Below are 26,741 nucleotides of genomic sequence, written 5' to 3' on the forward strand. Positions count from 1 at the left end.
CTTACCCAATAAATATTATAGCGGTAAATATACACAAAAACAACTGTTGATAAAGTTGTATTTATTAAAAATAAAGTACAATTATTGATCATCTACGGCTGATTGGAGGTTTGTTCAGGTATCTGTTCAGTCCAGTCTCCTTTCACGTTTCTGACGGATCCATAAAAACGTCGTAAAAGCTGATTCATTTCATTTTTGTTGATAATACTAAAATCGACTGCAATGTCGTTGCTCTTTAACCAGGATGTAAATACATTAAGAGCCCAGGACGTTTGTTTTACGGTATAAACTTCGTTTCTCTGCATTTCCAGCTCATCCAAATCATTGTTTGTAAGCGTGACAAACCTTGGCTCATTGGAGGAATCAGGCTGGTCATTTATAGCTTCATCCTCCAGTTTCAGATCGAAACAAATGCTTTTGAAGCCAATAGATTTAACGAACTCCCTGTAATTCATTTTGATAATGTTGCTGCTTGTTTGTAGTTGCGCTGTTTGGCTTGTATGTTGCTAGGTTACCTGTATGTGGCGGAGTAATACATGGAGAGCTTCGGTTACAGTGCTATAACGTGTAATATTGGCACTCCTAGATTGCCTCTCAGCCAATCACATTGTAGGGTCGGAACTAACTGTGGTATAATATATGTTTATATATGTTTCCTCTCTGCTGCGCCTAAAGCGATCGATCACCAGTGGTTGGCGCCAGAGCGAACTAGTAACTCATTGAATCATAGATGTATAGTCATGGCCAGAAGTTTTGAGAATGATACAAATATAAATTTTTACAAAGTATACTGCTTCAATTTTTATAATGGCAATTTGCATATACTCCAGCATGTTATAAAGAGTGATCAGCTTAACAGCAATTAATTGCAAAGTCAATATTTGCCTAGAAAATGAACTTTATCCCCCAAAACACAGTTCAACTTCATTGCAGCCCTGCCTTAAAAGGACCAGCTAACATCGTTTCAGTGATTGCTTTATTAACACAATGTTGATGAGGACAGGGCTGGAGATCAATCTGTCATGATTAAGTAAGAATGACACCACTGGACACTTTAAAAGGAGGCTGGTGCTTGGCATCATTGTTTCTCTTCTGTTAACCATGGTTATCTCTAAAGAAACACATGCAGTCATCATTGCCAAACATGGCCTAACAGGGAAGAGTATCGCAGCTAGAAAGATTGCACCTCAGTCAACAATCTATCGCATCATCAAGAACTTCAAGGAGAGAGGTTCCATTGTTGCCAAAAAAGTTCCAAGGTGCCCAAGGAAGACCAGCAAGCACCAGGACCGTCTCTTAAAAGTGTTTCAGCTGTGGGATCGGGCTACCAGCAGTGCAGAGCTTGCTCAGGAATGGCAGCAGACAGGTGTGAGTGCATCTGCACGCACTGTGAGGCGGAGACTATTGGAGCAAGGCCTGGTCTAAAGGAGGGCAGCAAAGAAGCCACTTCTCTCCAGAAAAAACATCAGGGACAGACTGATATTCTGCAAAAGGTACAGGGAGTGGACTGCTGAGGACTGGGGTAAAGTCATTTTCTCTGATGAATCCCCTTTCCAATTGTTTGGGACATCTGGAAAACAGCTTATTCAGAGAAGACGAGGTGAGCACTACCAACAGTTTTGTCTCATGCCAACTGTAAAGCATCCTGAAACCATTAATGTGTGGGTTTGCTTCTCAGCCAAGGGAATTGGCTCTCTCACAGTCTTGCCTAAAAACACAGCCATGAATAAAGAATGGTACCAGATAGTCCTCAGAGAGCAACTTCTCCCAACCATCCAAGAGCAGTTTGGTGATCAACAATGCCTTTTCCAGCATGATGGAGCACCTTGCCATAAAGCAAAGGTGATAACTAAATGGCTCAGGGAACAAAACATAGAGATTTGGGGTCCATGCCCTGGAAACTCCCCAGATCTTAATCCCATTGAGAACTTGTGGTCAATCATCAAGAGACGGGTGGACAAACAAAAACCTACACATTCTGGCAAAATGCAAGCATTGATTGTGCAAGAATGTACTGCTATCAGTCACGATTTGGTCCAGAAGTTGCTTGAGAGCATGCCACGGAGAATTGCAGAGGTCCTGAAGAAGGGTCAACACTGCAAATATTGACTTGCTGCATTAACTCATTCTAACTGTCAATAAAAGCCGTTGTTACTCATGATATGATTGCAATTATACACTGCTCAAAAAAATAAAGGGAACACTTAAACAACACAATATAACTCCAAGTCAACCACACTTCTGTGAAACCAACCTGTTCAGTTAGGAAGCAACACGGATTGTGAATCAATTTCACCTGCTGTTGTGCAAATGGAATAGACAACAGGTAGAAATGAGAGGCAATTAGCAAGACCCCCCCTATAAAAGAGTGGTTCTGCAGGTGGGGACCACAGACCACTTCTCAGTACCTATGCTTTCTGGCTGATGTTTTGGTCACTTTTGAATGTTGGTGGTCCTTTCACACTCGTGGTATTGTGCTTTATGCTTCGTCTATTGTGCTTTATCGTCTCTTTCCTCAGGTGTTTGTTACAAGTATTGCTTACTGTCTTTTTCTCAGGTATTGTGCAAAATTGGGTTATAGGAATTGTTTACTGTCTTTTTCCTCAGGTGATGTGTATATTCAGGTATAATTGTTAGGTATCATTTGACTTTCGTCTAGTGGTTTTTCCAGCTTAGAGTACCTTGTGTTCAGGACTATCTATTCTACCTTCGAGATTCCAAGCAACTACATAGCACTTTTGTAAGTCGCTCTACAAGAGTCTGGAGATGCCGTGGAGAGCGATCTGCTGCCTGCAACATCCTTCAGCATGACCGGTTTGGCAGTGGGTCAGTAATGGTGTGGGGTGACATTTCTTTGGAGGGCCGCACAGCCCTCCATGTGCTCACCAGAGGTAGCCTGACTGCCATTAGGTACAGAGATGAGATCCTCAGACCCCTTGTGAGACCATATGCTGGTGCGGTTGGCCCTGGGTTCCTCCTAATGCAGGACAATGCTAGACCTCATGTGGCTGGAGTGTGTCAGCAGTTCCTGCAAGATGAAGGCATTGAAGCTATGGACTGGCCAGCCCGTTCTCCAGACCTGAATCCAATTGAGCACATCTGGGACATCATGTCTCGCTCCGTCCACCAACGTCACGTTTGTAGGGGTTTTACCTACTAATCCTTTAAAATAGATATAATTTGTTTTACCTTAATTATTAATCAGTCTCATTAATTTAGAATCAGTCTCATATTCTAATTATACCAGAACCACGAGTTTAGTTATCAACTAAAGGTAATTAATGGTTTGGTATCTGAAGGATTTAGCAATGAATTCTTTGGAGGTTTTGGCAACAACCACTTTTGAATGACATCAACACAGACAATTTGGGGAAAAATAAATGATACGTTTATTTAAAACCAACTATTCTAAAACACAAACAGCATCAACAGGGATCAGTATATTAACAGTGAAGACTGGGTATCTAGTGTGAGTGTGTGTGTGTGTGTGTGTGTGTGTGTGTGTGTGTGTGTGTGTAAAAAGGGGAGGAGAGTAATGTGTGCACGCACTTGGGCGCGTGTGAGGAGGTGGGGGTTGTAGTTTCAGTTCTCCTATAGAGAACAAAGCAACTAAAATGGCGCAGACTTTAAACAGTAGAGCAGCGGGGCTGTATGTTAATGAGCTCAGCTGGTTTATTCCAACGTGGTCAGAACAAAGAGTAATGGAGCTGGCTTAATAACTAAAAATTAATGTGGTGTGTCTGAGAATGGGGAAGACTACAAGTTGTCCACTAATCAGATAAATAAAAGATGGTGGCATGCACAGCAAAGAGAATTTTGTATATACAAATCTTGATGAAGATTATGAAAATAAATGCTGTGTGACGCTGCTTCCTGCCGACGCTGTTGCGGAGCGAATTTTGAAATTGTTTTCTAAAGTATAATAATCTATTTACGTGCTAATATTTACCTTTTGCCTTCCTAGATAAATTTTACAGGTTTTATTCCGGCCGCTGACCAACTTTCTGCCTTTCACAAATCAGCTAGCGTAAGTTTATATATCGGCTAGACACGGTAAGTGTTTTGATTTATTCATGGCTGGTGTTGGCTTGTTCCCGTGTTCGGAGTGTGGCATGTTTAGTCTAGACCCTTTCGCCACCGACAGTAATAGTGATAGTATTTGTGAGAGGTGCAAACTAGTGAATTCTCTTGTGGCGAAAGTGGAAAGTTTAGAGCGCCGCGTCCACTCATTATTGAGGGATAGAGAGACAGGGTCTGTAGTAGCTGTGGACGCGCCAGGGAGAACTAGCGCCTCCGCGACTCTGGCGATAGAGCCCTTACAGCGGGGCGAATGGGTGACGTCTCAGCGGCGTAGTCGGAGAGCGAGGGCTGCAGCTACCGCTAACGCCAGCGCTAGCCCACCAGAGCACCACTCCCCGGTTCACGTGTCCAACAGGTTTGCCCCGCTCAGTGCTACACCCTCTGAGGAGACTCTGGTCATAGGAGACTCTATAGTTCGGCACGTGAAAGTCGCTATTCCTGTAGGGGCACCAGCGGTTACAGTCAGCTGTTTACCGGGAGCCAGAGCGCCGGACATTAGTGGCAACCTTAGCCCATAAACGATTCTCTAGGATAGTTATACATGTAGGGGCCAACGATATACGTCTGCGGCAGTCAGAAGTGACTAAGGCTAATGTTAAAGAGGTGGTTAAATTAACCCAGACGATGTCCGATGCCGTAATCTGCTCTGGCCCCATCCCAATGCGGCGCGGTGATGAGCAGTACAGCAGGCTCACGTCGCTAAACCGCTGGATGTCCAAGTGGTGTTCAGAAAATCAAGTGGGCTTTATTAATAATTGGGAAGAGTTCGAGGGCAAGCCTGGTCTTTTAGGCAGGGACGGTGTCCACCCCACCCGGGATGGCGCTGCCCTGTTATCTTGCAGCATAGCCCGTAGTCTGTTAGTTAGTGGGCAGTGTAGCACTAGGAGCTGCTGACTAACCAGAGTCGCGACCAGGCCGCAGACTAACGGGCTAAACCGTCTGTCTGCGAGCTGCTTAGAGGCGTCACCAAGATCCCATAGGATTGAGACTGTGTCTGTGCCCCGGGTTAAATTAAATCATAAGAAAATAGTCCGCCCTAAGTTTTTAACTAATATTCAGACTTCACATCAAATTATTACAACCTATATGACCGATCTGAAAATTGGAATAATCAATATTCGATCGCTCAACTCAAAAGCAGTTTTTGTAAATGAACTTATAACAGACCAGAAAATTGATATTCTATGTCTAACTGAAACGTGGGTTCAATCTGGTGATTATTTAACTCTAAACGAAGCCACTCCTGTGGGATATAGTTATATACATAGACCTAGACTGTCAGGCAGAGGAGGTGGAATATGTATAATCTATCGTGATTGTTTAGAAATTCATCAGAAATACCTAGATATCTCAAACTCATTTGAGATGCAGTCTATTAATGTAATTAGTCCATCTGAAAATAAAAGTACATTTTCCCTAACCAATGTATACAGACCACCAGGGCCTTACTCAGATTTCTTAAATGATTTCACCGATTTTGCAGCAAATTTAGCAGTATGTAGTGACAAAATAATAATGGTAGGAGACTTTAACATACACTTTGATAATGCAGAGGATCCACTGACAAGGGCTTTTACTTCTATATTGAACTCTGTCTGCATTAAACAAAACGTAGTAGGACCTACACATTATCGAAATCATACCCTAGATCTAATATTAACGCTGGGTATCGACGTAGATAATATAAACATACTCCCGCAAACCGTAGCAATCTCCGATCACTATTTAGTCAAATTCGATTTTCACCTTAACATAAATACCCGCCCGTCTCCTTGGCAGTGTATAAAGCGCTCGATAAATTCATCAACAGCAACACAGTTTATTGAAACCCTCCCTGACTTAACTGCTTTAGCCTACTCGCCATCCGATCCAGGAGAGTTAGATAGTCTAACCGACTACTTAGTAGTGATGTGTCGTTCGCGAACGAGCCGGCTCTAAGAGCCGGCTCTTTGAAGTGAGCGATTGGAACCGGCTCCACAATGGGAGCCGTTTTAGGATCCTATTTGGGAGCCGCTTTTTCCTTCAGTATTGCGCTTGTGCTCTGCAAGTGCCACAGTGCCAGTTTTTTTCCAACATCGTTTTTATTTGTCCTTCGGTGCCTCGCTGTCTCTCCCTCTCCTTGCGCGTATTGCTCTGTTTCTGCCAGTGGTAGAGCATAATTGGCGCGTCGCGACCAGCGCGAGGGTCCGTGCGCCGAAAATGACGCAATCGCGGTGGCTCCGCCCCTGCGTGAGGACCCCCGTGCGAAGCGAGGTCGTGCACCTCTTCAGCGCAATGAACAAAGTTATGTATGCCGGGTTCATACACCTTTACAAGGTGGAATTCAAGCACTTGTACGTCACTTGCCATTTTCAATATTTCCCAGCACCTTAAACTTAAATATTTATACATGTACTCGAAATTATTCGAAATAATTCGCTTTTTTATCACATCGATTCAGTCAGAAATCTATTTGTTGTGAAACAAAATACAGTTACATTTTCAAGTACTTTAGCCTATTTTAGCACTTTTCAAACCTGGAGCACAATGCAACATTAATTTTCGTCAGGTAAAATCCTGTTTTTCCCTGTTTTTTATGGGTGTTTCTTTATACTACCACCCATATCGTTTCAGACAACACTGCAAAGAACTTCTCCACTGCCCGCATGTCAAGCGTGTGCTCCACACATCTGACCAATCACACGCAGCTTTCAGTTAATAATGTGGTGGGAAAACACTGAAAGAAAAAGTCTCCACTTTTTTTGTGGAAACGGCAGGCAAGCTGTATTGCGTTCTATTTTTGTGATAATTTAATAATTGGTTATAATAAAACTTTTATTTATAAAGCATTGTTATGCAGCATTTTTACTTAACAATGTCAATAATGAAACAAAATGTTATAAAATTAGGTTTAAGCTATTAATTAATTAATAATGTTAAAAATATATATGGGGAGCCGTTTGGGAGCCGAAAAGAGCCGGCTCTCCACAGTAAGAAGAGCCATTAGAGCCGCATCTCAAAATAGAGCCGAAAATCCCATCACTACTACTTAGAGAATACCTGCAGATCAGCTCTAGATATAGTAGCTCCACTAAAATATAAAAAAGCTAGATCCAAAAAGCTCGCCCCGTGGTACACTGACCAAACTAGAAACTTAAAACAAATAGCACGTAAATTAGAGCGTAAATGGCGATCTACTAAGTTGGAAGTATTCCACTGTGCCTGGAAGGATAGCATTATTGAATACAAACGGGCACTCACTAAAGCACGCTCAGCATACTTAGCCTCACTGATAGAGAAAAATAAAAACAATCCTAGATTTCTTTTTAATACTATTTCTAAACTTACAAAAAATCAAGCAGGCACAGAACCTCAGATTCCAGTAAACCTCACTAGTAATGTATTTATAGATTTCTTTGATAATAAAATAGAGAATATTAGACAAAATATAAAACCCTTTATTAGCAATACAACTGGTATGTCATCTGGTTTGGTTGATAATGATTTAAATTACATACCGGGAGAAAAACTTGATGCTTTTCATCCACTCCCAAAATCAGAATTAGAGAAAATAATTTCTTCCTTAAATTGTACTACCTGCACACTAGACTCAGTTCCCTCAAAGTTATTAAAAGAGGTATTACCAGCTGTAACTGAACCTCTTCTAACTGTAGTTAACTCATCCATTACAATAGGTCACATGCCCAAATCATGTAAGTTAGCAATGATCAAACCTCTGATCAAGAAGCCAAATCTTGATCCGACTGTGCTATCTAATTATAGACCCATTTCAAACACATCATTTATATCTAAGATCATAGAAAAAGCTGTTGCCCAGCAATTATGCCTATATCTGCATAGGAATAACATATTTGAAAAGTTCCAATCTGGTTTTAGGCCCCATCACAGTACTGAAACAGCATTAGTTAAAGTAACAAATGATCTCCTCCTTGCATCAGATCAAGGCTATGTATCACTGTTAGTGCTTCTTGATCTTAGTGCAGCTTTCGACACAATTGATCATAGGATCTTGCTAGAAAGGTTAGAACGCTGGGTTGGAGTCTCAGGCACAGCCCTTTCATGGTTTCAGTCTTACTTAACAAATCGCTATCAGTTTGTAGAGCTCAATAATATTTCATCCAAACATACAATGGTTAAATATGGGGTCCCGCAAGGCTCCATCTTAGGACCACTATTATTTACATTATATATGCTACCATTGGGCACAGTAATAAACAAACATGGTGTCAATTTTCACTGCTATGCGGATGACACTCAACTTTACATATCAGCCAAACCTGATGACAAACTCAGTTTAGGAAAAATTGAGGCCTGTGTAAGAGATATTAAATGCTGGATGTCTCTAAACTTCCTACAATTAAATGAGGACAAAACAGAAGTTCTCCTTGTGGGCCCTAAGGCCGCAAGACAGAAAATTCCAAATTTAATGCTTAATCTTGCAGACTATCCCATTACACCTGGCACAGTAGCCAAAAACCTAGGCATCATACTCGACTCCGACCTATCATTTGATAAATATATAGATAATACTACTAGGATAGCTTTTCTACATCTCCGCAATATTGCCAAATTAAGAAATGCATTATCACAGGATGATGCAGAAAAATTGGTGCACGCCTTTGTTAGCTCTAGATTAGACTACTGCAATTCACTACTGTCAGGATGTTCAAATAGGAATCTAAATAAACTTCAAATAGTTCAAAATGCCGCAGCTAGAGTTCTGACCAGAACTAGAAAATTTCAGCATATTAGACCAGTCCTATCAGCCCTGCATTGGCTCCCAGTTAAATTTCGTATTGATTTTAAAATTCTATTATTAGCATATAAAGCACTACACGGGCTTGCTCCTGAATACCTCCAGGAACTTATTTCCTACTATGAACCCCCACGTCAACTAAGATCACAGGGTGCTGGTCTGTTATTAGTTCCACAAATTAACAAGGTAACAGCAGGGGGAAGAGCCTTTTCTTATAAGGCCCCCCAGCTTTGGAATAATCTTCCTAAATGTGTCCGGGACTCTGACACAGTCACAATCTTTAAATCTAGGTTGAAAACCCACTTATTTAGTCTAGCGTTTGATAATTAATATCCCCCTTAGATAAAGGTACAGATCCAGGGGTTCATAGACGAAGGGTTTTATGGTAGACTGGGGTGCTGGTGCTGTCATCCTGTCACTGCTCGTGGTCACTCAAGTTTGTTGACAGTGCAGTGGACGGATGCCATTGTCTCAGAATGCCCCCAAGGCTATGTTACCTTCTGGTTCTGCCTTTTTTAGCTAGGCTGTAATAATTTAACTTAGTGCCGGAGTTGCTGCCACACTCCAGAAATGTTTATAATTTTACCTGTCCTGTACATGTCCTCATACAGAGCTAATTTTCCCTGTTTCATTTCTCCACATGGCTGCCCGCCTGCTTGAGGAATAATGAGATGAGGAGAGACAAGCGATCCATCCTGGGCCGGCCACCTCCTGCCTAACCGGATGCCTACACCATGATGGACATTATTACATCTTTTATAATCTGTCTAAATGGACATTATTGCATCTTTTACATTCTGTCTACATTCTGTCTATATTGTTGTTGTTGTCATGGTGACCGGTGTCGGCCAGAGGAGGATGGGCTCCCCCCCTGAGTCTTGGTTCCTCTCAAGGTTTCTTCCTCATGCAAAAACTAGGGAGTTTTTCCTTGCCACTGTCGCCTTTGGCTTGCTCACTGGGGGCTAGGACTCGGCACTTGTAAAGCTGCTTTGTGACAACAACTGTTGTAAAAAGTGCTATATAAATAAAATTTGATTTGATTTGATTTGATAAAGTTAAACACCTTCAGAATGTATTAACAGAAAACTTGGTTAACTCTACAGTTCAAGTAACTTTGCCCTTTGATAAACTATGCCCAGCGGTAAGAGTCTCACGTGTTGAGGATTTTGGGTAGTGTCGTCGTCCTCCTCCCTGAATTAGGAGGGAATTTCCACCACAGGCTCCTCGTTGATAAAGTGACGTCGTCCAGGTGTGCTGGGAATCGTCCTTCTGAGGTCCAGGAATGAGAGTCTCGTTCACAGTTTAACAGGGAATTGATTGCCTTTGTTTCAGTCCGTGTGGCTGTGTCAGCAAGCTTGATTGAAGTCGTTTGGTGAATCTGTTGTTGCGGTAACGTTGATAAGTTGCTGGTTAGATTACACCGTAACTCGGGCTCGTTATAAGTTGTACTGAGTAATACGACTCTCTGAGAGAGTATTACTTTGGAGGTTCTGAGAGAGTAATACGACTCTCAGCTGTTTGCTGTTAGTCGTAGCAAAGTTTGCGTGCTCTTAAACAAAACCGGAGATAGAGAAATGGTGGAGCCTCCCTTTAATAGGTCTAACCTCTGTGTCAGTCAAACCAGAGAGAGGCTGATGGCTGATCAGGGTATTTAAGTACCTGGAAACCACGTACTTTAGACACACCCTTACTTCCGTCAGAGCAAGCTTGTTCAATGTGTTGCCAGTGGTACTGCTACCTGCTGGTTTAGCATGGTACCTACATTCCCCCCTTGGTCTTCAGACTGGGGCTGATGTCATAGTCCTGAAGAGCACAAAAGGTTATCCATGCAGTCCATGTTCCCTGTAGCATCCACTGGGAGGTGATAAATTCCATGAGTCAAGTTGTTCATCCCGCTCATAGCATAATCCAGGAGATGGCTGGGAGATGCTCTAGAGACACATCTGGGCAACAAGTTCACTACTGGGCAGTTCTTGAACAGTAAATAAGGTTAACCAAATGAAGAAAAACAATCCTTTATACAAGGAAAACAAGGTCACATGCAGGGTTAAATGCCTTTGATGGAAAAGAGGAAGTACATCAGCCATGGAGAAAGGTGTGGAGTTAGCACATGTTGGTGTTAGTCTGTTGGCTGGAACAAACCTAACAATGTTTTAAAGGAAAGATCTTGTTGAACTAAGACATTTGGGTTAATGTCCAGGTAAGAGTGTGGTTTCTTTTGGGATCTAGTAAAATGAGGTAAATGTAAAATGTAAATGAGGGTTTAACTGAGGTTTAATGCCTCATCCTATCCTGTGATAGACAATTATTTAAACAACCAAAATACACTTCTAATGCCGCTATTGCTAAGTGTACACTTGAGCATCAGGAGCTGTCATCATGCAATAACTAACATCTCTAGTGGTTCTGAGGAATATGCAATTTATGCCAGACTTATTTGGCCAAGTCTGCCCAAAGTCTGAGAAAGTGTGGATGGCAGTTTCACTAGTTGTTGGACAAAGCTGGACTCCCATACAGTGTCTCAAAAGTTAACAACTCTTGCTATGCTGGTAGCGAAGAAGAGTGAGGGGTAAAAGGTAGTAAAAAGGTTAGGAAGTAACACCAGGTACACCCCCCTTTGTAAAGAACCTATTGCATTGAAAGTGCAGAAATGTGGGCGGAGATGATGCCAGGAACATCTCCCTTTTAAAAGATCAGAGATCTGGAAACATAGCTACATGTTTGCAGGCTGAAGGGTTATATGAAACTAAACTTCATATTCAAGTTCTACCTCCCCCTGGCTCAGGCTGGAGGTCCACTAACTGCTCCTTATCTATGGCTGTCCCCCCTTCCACTGGTTCTGCCTCTCTTTCCACCTCTTGGCTCTGTCCCTGTGACGAGAGTATTGAGAGGGACCTGCAGAAAGAACAGTGTCTGAATTTACAGGGAAAGCATAGGGAGGATCTTGAATCTCTTTGGAGTCTCCTTCAGGCATACTGGGCTGGACAACAGTCTCCCAAACTGTCTGCGTGGTCTTTCTGATCTCACACATCAACAGGTCACCTTGGCATGCTAAAAGTGTGACATGGGTTCTCACACAAGGGTGGAGATTGTGTGAGAACTGTGTGAGGGATTTGAAGGTTCGGGCTTCTGTGACACCTGGTCCATTTCTTCCCTGGAAAAATGTTTGCTTCAAGTGATTAAAGTAATCTCTGGGATGCTCTGAACGCTTGTGCTTAATTTTAATGGCCGACATGAATGCTGACGCTTCATCAAAGAGAGGGGAATACTCCTCAGTGAGGGCTTTGCAAAGCTGAGTGTAACTGTCCCTAATGGAAAATGGCTGTGACTCTATGAACGTGTAAACTGATCTAGAGGTGGTCTTCCAAATTAGCTTGACTTTCTCTCGTTCTGTTGCATAGGGCAAGTCCAAGAGGCTACACTCAATTTCTTGGAGGTAGTCTTCAACATGGTAGTTTGACCTTGCCGGGTCGAATGGCTCCATGTCCTTGGCTAGTGAATCTAGCAGCTTTAAACGAGGGAAATGTTCAAGGACATGTCTGTTAGAATAGGAAGGTGGACCTTCACTATCCAAGTGGTGTAACTCATGGTCAATAGGATGCCTACTGCCTCCTGTCTTTCTGTGCCTAGGTGGCAGTAATGAGCCTTTATGCATCTCAAGTTGAGAAATATCTGGATTCCTCCTTGAGGAAAGAGCTGGAGCATGTACATCACTCTTCCAGCCTGTCCGTGGGTCAGTGGAATGATGCTCAGCGTTTAAGTAAGAACTGTCATCTGCTCTACCTGGTGAGACGTCCCTTGTCTGTACATTCTGCCTGTGGTGTACATCAGCGTGCCTTCTGCCGTCCTGCTCTGTGTCCATAGGGAGCAACAGTGAGCCTTTGTGCATCTCAAGTTGGGAAATTTCTGCATTTCCTCTTGAGGAAAGAGCTGGAGCATGTACGTCACTGTGACAGCCTGTGCGTGGGTCAGTGGAATGATGCTCAGCATTCATACAAGTCTTCCTAACTGTGGTACCTAATGAGATGTCCCTGGTCTGGACATCATGCAGAGGATAATGGTCACCAGCATGCTTTCTACCTCCTTGGTCTCTGTCCATAGGGGGTAACAGTGAGCCTTTGCGCATCTCAAGTTGAGAAATATCTGCATTTCTCCTTGAGGAAAGAGCTGGAGCATGTACGTCACTGTGCCAGCCTGTGCGTGGGTCAGTGGAATGATGCTCAACATTTAAGTAAGGCCTCCTAGCTGCTGTACCTGACGGGATGTCCCTGGTCTGGACATCATGCAGAGAATAAGGAGGGCCAAAAAACATAGCAGGATTAGTATTGCTCTTTTTGTTACTCAAGAGTAAGGGGGCAGAAGCTAGGGACGAGTAAGAGGGCTCTGCTGACTCGTAGCAAGATGATGCAGATGGGTCATCTGCTCTAGGAGGGTGATTCTCCACATAGGCTTCACTTTGAGCTTCAGAAGCTGAACAATCAGTAGTATCATATGGATACTCTGAGGAAGAAGTAGTTACATCTAATCTAAGACTCATGAGGACTGGAGCCGGGGCCTTAGGATGTACGACAGGTGCATCATCACTTGTGGAGTGCTGTCTACGTTGGCTTTCTACAGTAACTAATAAAGGTTTAGAGGTACCAGAACTAGTTATAAGGAAATCTTGCGCTCTTGCACGGGCAAGCTCACTCTCCCTTTGGAGGCGGGCAGTTTCTGTTAAGCCCGTGTGACGTTCACTTTCGGTGAGCACGCCATTCAGTGCATGAGTGGTCAGTTGAAGGTTGTGGCAAAGGCTCTCAACCTCAGAACTGAGCTTAGCAGTGTCCTGTTTGAGGAGTCTATTTTCCTTGCGTAGTGCCTCTACTTCTAGGCTAGCCTGCTGCTGACATAGAAGGAACATTTAAAAAACTAGATCTGGAACAGTAGGGGTCTCCTCAAAGGAGTCCATTAGAGGTTTGTCAACTTCCTTTCTACCTGGTTCAAGCATCTGAAGGAGCTGAACAACCAAAGATTGACAAGTATTCTGTTTTAGAAAAGCCATGGTTAGTCTAAGTGTACCTATAGTCTAGTTAAAAAAAGGACAAAATCAAATCAGCTTCAATACAATCTGGCTTAGCTATTGTGCCAGGACGTTGTGTCTAGGCAGGTAAAAAGGGTAATTACCTAGGTAGACAAGCCAAACTGAAACTGGGGTAAAAAGAGTTGTGCAAAAGATGATTATGGTCTCTGAAACGAAACACTAGAACACTGGACAAAACACTGCAACCGTGAAGTTATACAAAGACAGTGAAGTCTGATAACGGTGCTAAATAATTATTCCAATACTTGTATCTAGTGTGTGTGTGTGTGTGTGTGTGTGTGTGTATGTGTGTGTAAAAAGGGGAGGAGAGTAATGTGTGCACGCGCTTGGGCGCGTGTGAGGAGGCGGGGGTTGTAGTTAAAGTTCTCCTATAGAGAACAAAGCAACTAAAATGGCGCTGACTTTAAACAGTAGAGCAGCAGGGCTGTATGTTAATGAGCTCAGCTGGTTTATTCCAACGTGGTCAGAACAAAGAGTAATGGAGCTGGCTTAATAACTAAAAATTAATGTGGTGTGTCTGAGAATGGGGAAGACTACAAGTTGTCCATTAATCAGATAAATAAAAGATGGTGGCATGCACAGCAAAGAGAACTTTGTATATACAAATCTTGATGAAGATTATGAAAATAAAGTTAAACACATTCAGAATGTATTAACAGAAAACTTGGTTAACTCTACAGTTCAAGTAACTGCCCTTTGATAAACTATGCCCAGCGGTAAGAGTCTCACGTGTTGAGGATTTTGGGTAGTGTCGTCATCCTCCTCCCTGAATTAGGAGGGAATTTCCACCACAGGCTCCTCGTTGATAAAGCGACATCGTCCAGGTGTGCTGGGAATCATCCTTCTGAGGTCCAGAAAAGAGAGTCTCATTCACGGTTTAACAAGGAATTGATCGCCTTTGTTTCAGTCCGTGTGGCAGCGTCAGCAAGCTTGATTGAAGTCATTTGGTGAATCTGTTGTCGCGGTAATTTTGATAAGTTGCTGGTTAGATTACACTGTAACTCGGGCTCGTTAATGAAGTAATACGACTCTCAGCTGTTTGCTGTTAGTCGTAGCAAAGTTTGCGTGCTCTTAAACAAAACCAGAGAGAGAGAAATGGCAGAGCCTCTCTTTAATAGGTCTATCCTCTGTGTCAGTCAAACCAGAGAGAGAGAGATTGATGGCTGATCAGGGTATTTAAGTACCTGGAAACCATGTACTTTAGACACACCCTTACTTCCGTCAGAGCAAGCTTGTTCAATGTGTTGCCAGTGGTACTGCTACCTGCTGGTTTAGCATGGTACCTACACATTGCACCACAGACTGTCCAGGAGTTGACGGATGCTTTAGTCCAGGTCTGGGAGGAGATCCCTCAGGAGCAGTGGCGGACTTAGCAATTTGGGGGCTCAAGGCGAATTTAGCTAGGGGGCCCATCAACATTAATATGCGAGAAATAAGTTCAGGTTCACACTACACGATTTTAGGCTGGTTTTTCAGTCGCCGACTGTTTTTGTAGATCGCCGACAGAAACTGTGGTCGGAGGCAAATCGGCGATCACTCGGCGCTCGCTCAGTCGTGTAGCGTGAACTGCTGAAAGACGCTCGCCGAGTGGTCGCCGACTCATCGCAGCTGACCGGCAGATATCTAGCATGTTTAATATCTAGCATGTTTAATATCTAGCATGTTTAATATGTAGCATGTTTAATATGTAGCCCAGTCGGCGACTGTGAGTCAACAGCAGCGTCTAGCTTCATACAACTTTACTACAACACTGTGTTTAAGTTATTGTGACAGCACTGGAGAAATAGTGCGATCTATGTTCACTGCAACGGAGAGATTAAATAATTCTGGCAATTTGGGACTATGGAGTGGTTAAACGATAAAAAAAAAATAGTAACGAAAATGTGGAGTACATGTACATTGTTTTTTTCTTCTACGTGGTGTTGCTGGTTCTCGCGAGAGTTTCGTTTTCGTGTTCTCGTGTTTTTGGACGGCAGCCAGATGAGTCGGCGATTCCCCAGTCGTTTAATTCGTGAGCCCGCGTCGCCGATCAGTCATGTAGTGTGAAAGCCACAACAACTGAAAGACTCGCGATTACAGCACAACCAGTTGTGTAGTGCGAACGGCACAAAAACCTGACGACTGAAAAGTCGTGCAGTGTGAACCTGGCTTTAGCTAGACAAGGGGGCCCTACAGTGGGAGGGGCCCAAGGCAATTGCCTAGCAACGCCTCTATGCAAAGACCGCCTCTGCTCAGGAGACCATCCCCCACCTCATCAGGAGCATGCCCAGGCGTTGTAGGGAGGTCATACAGGCACGTGGAGGCCACACACACTGAGCCTCATTTTGACTTGTTTTAAGGACATTACATCAAAGTTGGATCAGCCTGTAGTGTGTTTTTCCACTTTAATTTTGTGTGTGGCTCCAAATCCAGGCCTCCATTGGTTAATAAATTTGATTTCCATTGATGATTTTTGTGTGATTTTGTTGTCAGCACATTCAACTTTGTACAGATCAAAGTATTCAATGACAATATTTCATTCATTCATATCTAGGATGTGTTATTTGAGTGTTCCCTTTATTTTTTTGAGCAGTGTATTTCTGTATGTGATAAAAACATCTGACAAACACACATAAAAAACAGAGGGCAGCAGATCATGTGAAAATATAATGTGTGTGTCATTCTCAAAACTTTTGGCCATGACTGTAGATCAGAGATAAATAAACTGGATTTTTTTCAGCGTGAGAAATCGGATGTATGGAGTGTGAATACAGTCAAATGCGTGTGTCTCACGCTCATTGCGTGAGACTTGGCAACCTTGCTAACAAGACTGAAAAGTAAGCTGTGTTGTGATGATTAACCAACTTGCATGAATTATACAATACATTGGACAGACATTTCATTTGTGTTTTCATCCTTTTTATCATTGTTTTCTCCCAATGTTATCATCTCTTATTCCACCCACTAGCTAACTAATTGTTCCTCTCATTACATGCAAACCAGGTAAAGATTTGCATATGCGGTGCACATATCGCCAGCCACCATATCTTTTCGAACAGTAACGAGTGAAACATGACTGGTTGGCTCAACACACTTGGAGAGCACCAACCACCAATCACCAACCATCAACCACCAACCACCAATCACCAATCACCAACCACCAGATGTTCTGAATGGCACATTCATCACATCATGCATCTGCAATTTGTCAGCAGATTTTCTTTGCTCATGGCTCATGTGGCTTAATACTGTCTGGCTGAATTATGCTTGACTGGGAATGAGAAGTGAAGCAAGATTGGAATATGCTCAGTTTCATTTAAGGTCACAAAGAAGCTATAAAAACTATAAATACACAACAATGAATACATTTATTTCTATGGAGTACTAACCATGTGTTTGCTGCTCTACCCACTTATTAATCTGGATACGAGCTGCCTCTGCATTTGATTTGAAGTCAACCATTTCCAGCTCAGCATGATAGTGAGTTTTTGTGTCATGCATGAATTTCTGCAACAAAGGAAAGACAATCTAGTCAGTGGATTATTCACAGATTAACTCATGCTGCCATACAGTTGTGTAAGAACAGCTGAGCTCAAATAAGTGCTCACATATGTTTTGTTTAACATATACAACAATTTTTCATTCCATGATTCTAAATAAAGGCTAAAGAGGTGACCTCTGTACACTACAAACCAGTGTCACTGGGTATTTAGATAGATGTTTATCCATTTGGAATCTGGTAAATTAGCAGTAGTGGATGGCATATCAAAAATAATACAAAGCTTCATCATTTGTGTGATGAAGGAAATTGGTGAAAGAATGATTCACCAAGAGAGAGCTTTTCAGTAGTCAAGACAGATATTTTTAACTTCTCTGGAAACAAATGTTTTACCTCCCCAAACTTGTAGGATTTTTCTCCGTACAGACGGTTGGCCAGGCTGATTGTATATCGAGCTCCAGCCTGGTTCAGTGCACTTAGCAACTTGTCAAAGCCACTATTGACATCACCCTTAATTTTGTTAAAATGCAGACACTAGAGGATAGATAGGATGGGAATAGGGGTTGATTCAACATACGTTTGGTTGGAAGACACTGAGGAAAATGACAAAGTCCCTGATGAGGAGAAATGAGGCCTTTAACCTTTACAATTCTTAACAAAATACAAAACACAGTCCTCATGTTCTACATACATCCAATTAGGACACTGTTTCTGTTTGTAAATGTAATGTGTTTTAGAGAATCAACATAGACTCACTAGTGCAGAAAATAAATTATTAAAATACAATTAGTATCTGGACTAATAGGCTACAGCATATATAAATTATAATTAAACTGCTCAAAGAATATAAGAGACTGAAGAATAAACTGGGGTTTTATTCAAAAGCATTAGGTCATGCTTCACAGATTTGAAGCCAATAATTACATTCCAATCTACTGCTTATAAAGAATTTGTCAATATGAATCTGATCTTAAGTCCTAATACACTCTGTAAACACTATTTCATTCAGTTCTTCTCAACAAACTGGAATCATTTCTACTGTTGTGCATCATGTACAGTTGCAGAGAATAAACATAACACTCAAGTTCTGACCTGTGACATCTGGGCTGCAGTGTTGCCTCCTGCTCCTAGTAACACCATACCCAGAGCAGAGGAGATGCTCAATGGAGAGAAGAACACATTGTCAGATTTGTTGCTTTCTCTGATCTTCTTTAACAGGTCAAAGTTAAAATGTGTATTGGCGTCTGATAGGGACTCCATTTCTCAAACCCTGAGGAAGGAAGACACATTCATGTGTTTACTCTGGGGTCATGCCATCTATCTGTGGAACAGATCGAGGTTAAATCTCTGAAATGTTAAGATAACTTGTATATAGCTACAAAGATGGTTTGACATCTTAATTATGAAGCATATTTTTGTTTATGGATTCAGCAGGTAGTTCTGCGAGGACAGAATGTTCTATTTACGCTAGCAGCTTTTGCTAGGACACTCTGAGCTATCAGATCAGATATATTACAGTGTTGTGGTACCAGTACACATATTTGTCTATTTCACAGACACACCGCTACACAAGGAATTTTTTGCCCTTTAAGCAGGCCCATTGACAGTCTTGCTGGGGCCCGGGACAAGAAAGTTTCATGTGCCCCGCAGTGGTACCGCCCTTGCGCGAGGGCCTCACGCGCTGATTCGCGAGGTCGTGCACCTCTCGAATTTTGTAACTTCGCGCGCGCCGCGCTTCAGCGCAATGAACAAAGTCATGTTATAAGGTGGAATTAAAGCACTTGTACGTCACTTTCAAGGTCCATTTCAATATTTCCCAGCACATTAAACTTAATTAAGTTAAATATTTATACATATACTCGAAATGATTCAAAATAATAAGCTTTTTATCACATTATTTAATGGTTTATTTTCAAAACGCCCAATCTTAACGTCTTCACATTCTCTCATGTTTCGTCTTGGAATTACAAGAACGTAATACAACAGCACTGTTCAGTCAGACAGCTATTTCTTATCGGCGCTCCAGATTTCTGTTTACTTTAACTATCCACCACTGTATTTCCCGCTGTTGGGCGGGTACCAGCCGGCTACAGTCAGTGTTGGATCAAACCATTTTTCAGTGGGAGGCGGGGGTGTATACACTTAATGGAAAATATGCAGATAGGTAAAAAACATATATATTTTAGCCATTGAGCTTATTTTGAGTGCAGAATTTTATATTAATGAAACATTTCAAGATTATATTAAAAATTATAGACTTTAAATAAAAAATAAATTGCTGGGCTCTTTGATAGGCCCTGGGGCCCGGGACAACAGACCCGGTTGTCCCCCCCTGTCGACGGGGCTGCCTTTAAGAGCTTATTGAGAGAGGCTGGAGTTCCTTTGTCAGACCCAGATGATGAATACACTATCATGCACAGAAAAAGCAGATGAGATGGGAACTTTCTATCATTCAATAAAGAGGGTTTTTCGCCCAACTCTGTGGAATGACTGGACATGAATCTAGAATGTCATCAGACTGGAAGTTTCATATATATTTTTGTTTGAATGAAAATCCCATTAAATTACCTTTTCAATCTTCAGTTATTTTGATTAATGAGTATGTCTAGTGATGTTTTAGACATTATTATCAATAAGATGATCAAAGGGGTGAATGTGGGATTTTTTTTTCCAAAATGCAAGAAAGAATCAGTAATATTAACATATCCAGCTCACACCAAACTCATAGTGCATATCTAAGGACTGTGACGCGGGAACAGAGGCGGCCGAAGGCGAGGGTTGCACTGAATGGTCTTTATTATCCATTCTTAATTCACACAGAAATATGCAAACAGAAATAGAAGGCTCTGTAAGTTCCAGATGACTGCGAAGACAGGGAGGTCCAGCTCCAACGGGGCAATGTGCAGCACTGGACCGAACGACCTGCGGGGTTTTAAAAGGTGCACAACGTAATTAAGGACAGGTGCATATAATGCGGTGACTGGAACCGAGGAAGTGTTTTGGTGCTCGGGGGCGTGCGCTGTAAGGTAGTATGGGCTGTGACGTGCGCCCTCTGGCAGCGACGCGGCCTCCTCACCGTGACAAGGACATGTGTTGAGTCACATGTTACTGCTGAGGTCAGAAAGCGTAGACATTACTTATGTAGCTTAGGTTTAATGATGTTTATAGGTTATTGTGATCAAAGGGGGAAAACGTGGATTTTTTTTCCAAGACGGAAGAAAGAGTCAGTAATACTAATATATCCAGCTCATACAAAATCATGTCTGTGTGTGTTAAGCCATGTGTTCAAAGTCACGTGTTAATGCTGAAATGGTTGGAAAGCATAGACATTATGTAGCTTAGAATCATTTTATAAGTACATGAGTCCCATGTGCTGTAGTTACATCAGCCAGATTTTCCCTCCAGCCTGGTAGTTAAGGGTACACCTGTGGTAATTATGTTGCAACACCTGAGAACTTGTAGGACCTGATCTGACAACTTGAAAAACAAAATATGAACTTGGATTTCTAATGTGAGAACTTGTAAAATAAAATTAGGAAAAATATATTAAGAGCCACCTAATGTTCAATGCAAAAACTACCACTGTAAGCTGAAGATATAAAGCTAGTTATCTCACTAGCGAGAAGGCACGACGATCCCATCTACCATAAAATCCAACAAAATGTAGGAACTAACAGCCTGAGCTAATTCCCAAACGGACATGTGCATAGACGCCCAAGATGTTCTGGCTCCCCTTTAAGAGATTATTTAGGAGAGTCGCAGCATGTGCTGTGTGTTTAGCAGGCTAGTAGTTTGTAGTTTGTAGGACTAGATTTCCATTCCAGTCAAGCTATTAATAAAAGTTTCTCTCCTCTGTATTTTTTTATAAGACGACACTCTGCCTCGTACCAATTGCTTCAGTAACATTATTAGAAAAAAAAACATAAGTTAATGTTAGTCGTGGTTGCATTAGCATAAGCTTTACCAAACCGAGCTGAAATTTGTGGTTGTACAGCCAAAATTATTTACTGTACAAAAATATACTTGCACTTGTCTTAATATATACAGCTGTTTTTTCTGCGAGAGAAAGGTTTAACAATCATATTCAGATTTTTATTCTACACATTTTTAATGAAAATGCATTTTACCTTTTCAGGAGACTGGGGTGTGGTTGCAAGCTGACAGATTACTGCTTCAGCAGTGACTACGACAATTGATATGCAAGAATATGTACAACCTACAAAAACTGTGGTGAAGCCCTACTTGCCTCCTATTGGTAGAACAAGATGAACTATTTACAGGACATAACAAAGCATTATTATAATTATATTTCTTATTATTATATTACAATTATTTGTTATTATGGTTGCTGAGCAAGTAATTTGATTTTGTAGCTGACGTTTTATTGAAATGTTATTTGTAACGTCCGGAGGCACGAGGAAGGACGAGACAGAAATCCTCTTTCAGACGAACGTTACGTTTATTTTACACACAGATGGAGCAGTAAGCGCACGTATAAACACATACACACACAGACACGTGTACGACTCAAACAACGACGAGCACAAGACACTGCGCGAACGCACATTAATGTTTTTTTTTTTTTCTGTAAAGCACTTTGAGTTGCATGTATGAATGAAAGGTGAATGAAATTTATTATATGTGACGGGTAGAGATGTAACCGTAGTGAGGCTTTTATGCTGAAAATGGCCGACTAAGCATGGCAGTTTTAGCAGTTGTTACTAGCTGGTTGTACCGGCAAGTGGGGCTTTTATTGTGACATGGGTTCCAATCGCTTCCAGCCTCCCATTATTTAAAGTCTCACGCAGTTAGGATAAGATCGCGTTTGTTCTCGTGGCGGCTAATGCCCGGTTCACACTACACGATTTTAGGCTGGTTTTTCGACAGAAACTGTGGTCGGAGGCAAATCGGCGATCACTCGTCGCTCACTCAGTCGTGTAGTGTGAACTGAAAGACGCTCGCCGAGCAGTCGCCGACTGGTCGCAGACGACCGGCAGATATCTAGCATGTTTAATATCTAGCAGTCGGCGACTGAGAGTCGGCAGCAGCATCTAGCTACAGCCAATGGGAACAGCGTCTAGCTACAGCCAATGGGAACAGCGGCTTGCTACAGCCAATGGGAACGCGGAGAGAGAACCGCGGCACCGCTGAAGATATCTCTGAAGAATGTAAAAAACTTACATTCTTTCAATACTTTCAAAACAGTAACCCAGCAAACACACAAAATCCTCACCTTTCTTACAACTTTACTACAACACTGTGTTTAAGTTATTGTGACAGCACTGGAGAAATAGTGCGATTGATTATATTTATGTTCACTTGGGACTATGGAGTGTTTAAACGGTAAAAATATTATAATAACGAAAATGTGGAGTACATGTACATTGTTTTTTCTTCTTCTACGTGGTGTTGCTGGTTCTCGCGAGAGTTTCATTTTCGTGTTCTCGCGTTTTTGGACGGCAGCCAGATGAGTCGGCGATTCCCCAGTCGTGTAATTCGTGAGCCCGCGTCGCCGATCAGTCATGTAGTATGAAAGCCACAACAACTGAAAGACTCGCGATTACAGCACAACCAGTCGTGTAGTGCGAACTGCACAAAAACTCAGGTTTTTGTGCCGTTCGCACTACACGACTGGTTGTGCTGTAATCGCTGAAAAGTCGTGTAGTGTGAACCTGGCATAACGTGAGTGTCGGACGGAACGGTGTGTAAATTGGGAAGCTGTACCTTAATGATTCAGGCTCGGGTCTAAACGACTAGAGAAGACAACGGGTGTGTGTGTGAACCACATATGTACGCAGGAGGATCTGGGACTCCAGGTACCCGCAGCGAGGCGGTGCAATTTGTGGCCAGAACATCCAGGTATTTAAGTGTATTTATATGTTTTAGAGACCAGCAAGGAATATCTGTGAGCACTAGGAAGTGCAGTCAAGAGGTATACTTCACCTGTACAAACACAAGGTATGTGAATCCATAATTGTGGGTATGACAGTGTAGGTTACTATAGTTGGCTAATTGTCCTATTTTCATTCTTAGGTTTGTCTGGTACAGCCAGTAACCATAGCCACTGTTTTTTTTTTTCATTTTATATCTCTGCCTTATATTTAATTATATGGGGAATAAAGTAGTTTTATTATATTTGTGAGAGGCTTTTGACCCAGGGCAGCCCTTGATAGTTTACCCCCAAGTTAATCTGGCCTTTTCCTATAGGAAGCGGATCTTGGGATTATGAATTTGGACAGGGTAGTGAGTAGTTAGCCTATTTAAAGTCGGTTTCTCCCACCCATATTTGTTTGTGGTGTCACATTTGAGTTGTATTATTTGATGAAGTTCCTTTGATGTGAAGTAGATGTTAGTGGTTGTGGTTTATTTCTTTATTTAATCGTTTACTTAAAACGTATTGTGGTGTGAGCATTATTTTGTATGGTGGGTTGAGCTTATTTTCGCTATTCTCTGGCTACGGTTCCTATCTTCATTCCAGGCCCAGGTTGTATGACAGTAAATAATTATTTGAGGAAAGGGGATTTACTGTCTTGGCTGTCTGATGGTAATATTTTTTAAAGTTGTTACCATATTATGAATTTTATCTTTTGGATGTCCTAATCTGGGAGTAGTATTTAATAAATTTATTAACACATCAGCCTCATATGTTTCTGTGTGCCTTATTGAGTAACGCCTTGAGTTGGTTACTAAGTAGCGATAAAACGAGGTAGCGAGAGGCCACATATAAAAAGGGAAGGGCAGAAAAAAACACAGCTCAAGTGACCACTGCAATGGTTCACCAACTGCTGCTACATTGTTCACACTATTTTTATTTTTACACTAATTTTTGTCTTATCTTTGCTTCCTTTTAATGATTCTTTTTATTTTCTGTAAAGCACTTTGAGTTGCATGTATGAATGAAAGGTGAATGAAATTTATTATAGAAAAAACTATCACACTATCACCCAGAGGTGGGGACTCGAGTCACATGACTTGGACTCGAGTCATTAATATTAAGACTTTTGACTTGACTTGAAAAAATATTCAGAGACTTAGACTTGACTTGGACTTTTACACCAATAACTTGGGACTTGAATTGGACTTGGACCTGTTTACTTGCAAAGACTTGATTTTTTTTTTTTACCCCAAATCTAAATTTTAAAATGCATATTAATATTTATAAAGTGCGCCCCATTAATTTCATTTCCGTCCTTCTGACGCAGACCGGTCCTCTGCTTTTCCACACTCTGTACGTTGTGTGTGTGTGTGTGTGTGTGCATGAGCTGCAGCACAACCAATCAAATGGGGGGGTCAGCGAACGTGAATTGTTACCGGGCGGGGTGTAAAATGGACACAAATTAAGTATTATGTCGCGATCGATCGATCGCCAGTGGTTGGTGCCAGAGTGAACTAGTAACTCATTGAATCATAGATAAGGATCAGAGGTAAATAAACTAGATTTTTTTTTCGGCGTGAGAAATCGGATGTGTGGCGTGAGAGCGTGTGAAGACGGTCAAATGCGTGTGTCTCACGCTCAATGCGTGAGGGTTGGCAACCCTGGGTTCTGTATCTGAACTCATGGAAGAGAGCCTCTCTCTGTCACCATCATATCCAGTTCTATCTCAGCATGGATTGTGTATTTAAAGACATCTACGTCGAGAAAAAAATATATTGACAAAAGTGGAGCGAGTTTTCAGCTATGGGGACATCATTCTACGGCCTCATCGTGCACAAATGACATACAGACTTTTGGCCAGTTTGGTCTTTTGCAAATGCAATGCCGAATAGTTTACTGAAATGTCTAAAGTTGCATTCCTGATTCCTGTTAATTGTTCAGTTCTTGTATTTGTTTGTCTTGTGTCACTCACACATGGACACACATGTTCTCCAAGAAACCAGATAAGAGAAGAGAGGGGAAAATGCTGTTATGATTCTTTGTATTGTACTGTGAAAATATCAGCACTTTTTATTTGAACATGGAGTTCTACTTATGACTTTCACAGAATATTTATTTCTGGAAAATTGTAGTTTAAAGTATGAATATTTTTGCAGCTAACTAACAAATTGAACTATGCAATAAAGAGGTGTAATTTAAAAAAATTTTATACTTCGTGTTTTCAGTTGCACATGTTTTATCAAGATTTGAGGAGAATACAGATTTAAAAAAGAACACATGTCTATTATTTACATTTAAAATATACCTGCAACATTGGTTAAAAAAAAAAAAGACTCGAAAGGACTTGAAATTCCAAGTTTCAGACTTGGGACTTGAAATTCCAAGTTTCAGACTTGGGACTTGAAATTCCAAGTTTCAGACTTGGGACTTGACTGTTGCCGGTCTTGACTCGAGGCTTGACTTGATTTGTTTGACTGTCTTTGCTTGAGACTTGACTCGGGACTTGAGGATAAAGACTTGGACTTACTTGAGACTTGCAAAACACTGACTTGGTCCCACCTCTGCTATCACCCCCCCCCCCCCCCCCCCCCCCCCCCCCGATGGCTGCATGTACATAACAAAAGAAGGCCTAATGGGATGCAGGTGAGCCCAGCACTGTCTTTTGATGAGCTCTTGGGAGCTAGTAGGGGGATATAGTTGTAGTGGTTGTAGTCCTAGTGTTTAGAGGAAGCAAAGATAAGACAAAAATTAGTGTAAAAATAAAAATAGTGTGAACAATGTAGCAGCAGTTGGTAAACCATTGCAGTGATCACTTGAGCTGTGTTTTTTTCTGCCCATCCCTTTTTATAATAAATTTCATTCACCTTTCATTCATACATGCAACTCAAAGTGCTTTACAGAAAATAAAAAAACATTAAAAGGAAGCAAAGATAAGACAAAAATTACTCCCCCTCTTTTCTATCCTGTCCTGTATGGTCCCCATTCTTTGTTATGGACATGCAGCCACTTCTATGAAGACAGTTTCTGGTAATGGGCGATAGGATGACAATTCATTGACTCAGATGGAGAACAAAAACCCTTTCAAAAAATCTAAACAAGCTATTTTGACCAATCAGCATCTTATGCAGTGACATTTTATCAATGAAAAGGGATGGGTGGTAGTTTGAACTATGATGATAATTATGTTTGTATCCACCCACATGTGGATAAAAATCCATGTCACCCCACATTCCATTTACTGTTGACTGAGAAGCAAACATGGCAAGTTCTACAGTACACATTTGGCAAACGCCCTTATCCAGAGCTACTTACCTTTTATCTCATTTTTATACAAGTGAGCAATTGAGAGTTAAGGGCCTTGCTCAGGGGCACCTCAGTCATGGCCTCAGGTCTGGGAATCGAACCCACGACCCTCCGGTCACAAGACCAGTTCCCTAACCACCAGGTCACGACTGCCCTCTGCCATCTCTTC

General features: G+C 41.8%; 1 protein-coding gene across 1 annotated transcript in view; it reads right to left on the reverse strand.

The window, feature by feature from the left end:
* The window catches only part of LOC143519051 (leukocyte elastase inhibitor-like), a 30,161-nt gene extending 8,559 nt beyond the window's left edge, over nt 1-21,602 (reverse strand). The window contains exons 1-4 of the mRNA XM_077012090.1: nt 21,522-21,602; nt 18,487-18,664; nt 17,788-17,928; nt 17,285-17,402 (exon numbers count right to left, since the gene is read on the reverse strand). Coding sequence (XP_076868205.1) covers nt 17,285-17,402; nt 17,788-17,928; nt 18,487-18,654 — 427 coding nt within the window. The 5' untranslated portion in view covers nt 18,655-18,664; nt 21,522-21,602. The remainder of the gene's footprint in view (nt 1-17,284; nt 17,403-17,787; nt 17,929-18,486; nt 18,665-21,521) is intronic.
* Between the last annotated feature and the right edge of the window lie 5,139 nt (nt 21,603-26,741).

The sequence above is a fragment of the Brachyhypopomus gauderio genome, chromosome 7, assembly GCF_052324685.1.
Source record: "Brachyhypopomus gauderio isolate BG-103 chromosome 7, BGAUD_0.2, whole genome shotgun sequence".
In the NCBI taxonomy this organism is placed as follows: Eukaryota; Metazoa; Chordata; class Actinopteri; order Gymnotiformes; family Hypopomidae; genus Brachyhypopomus; species Brachyhypopomus gauderio.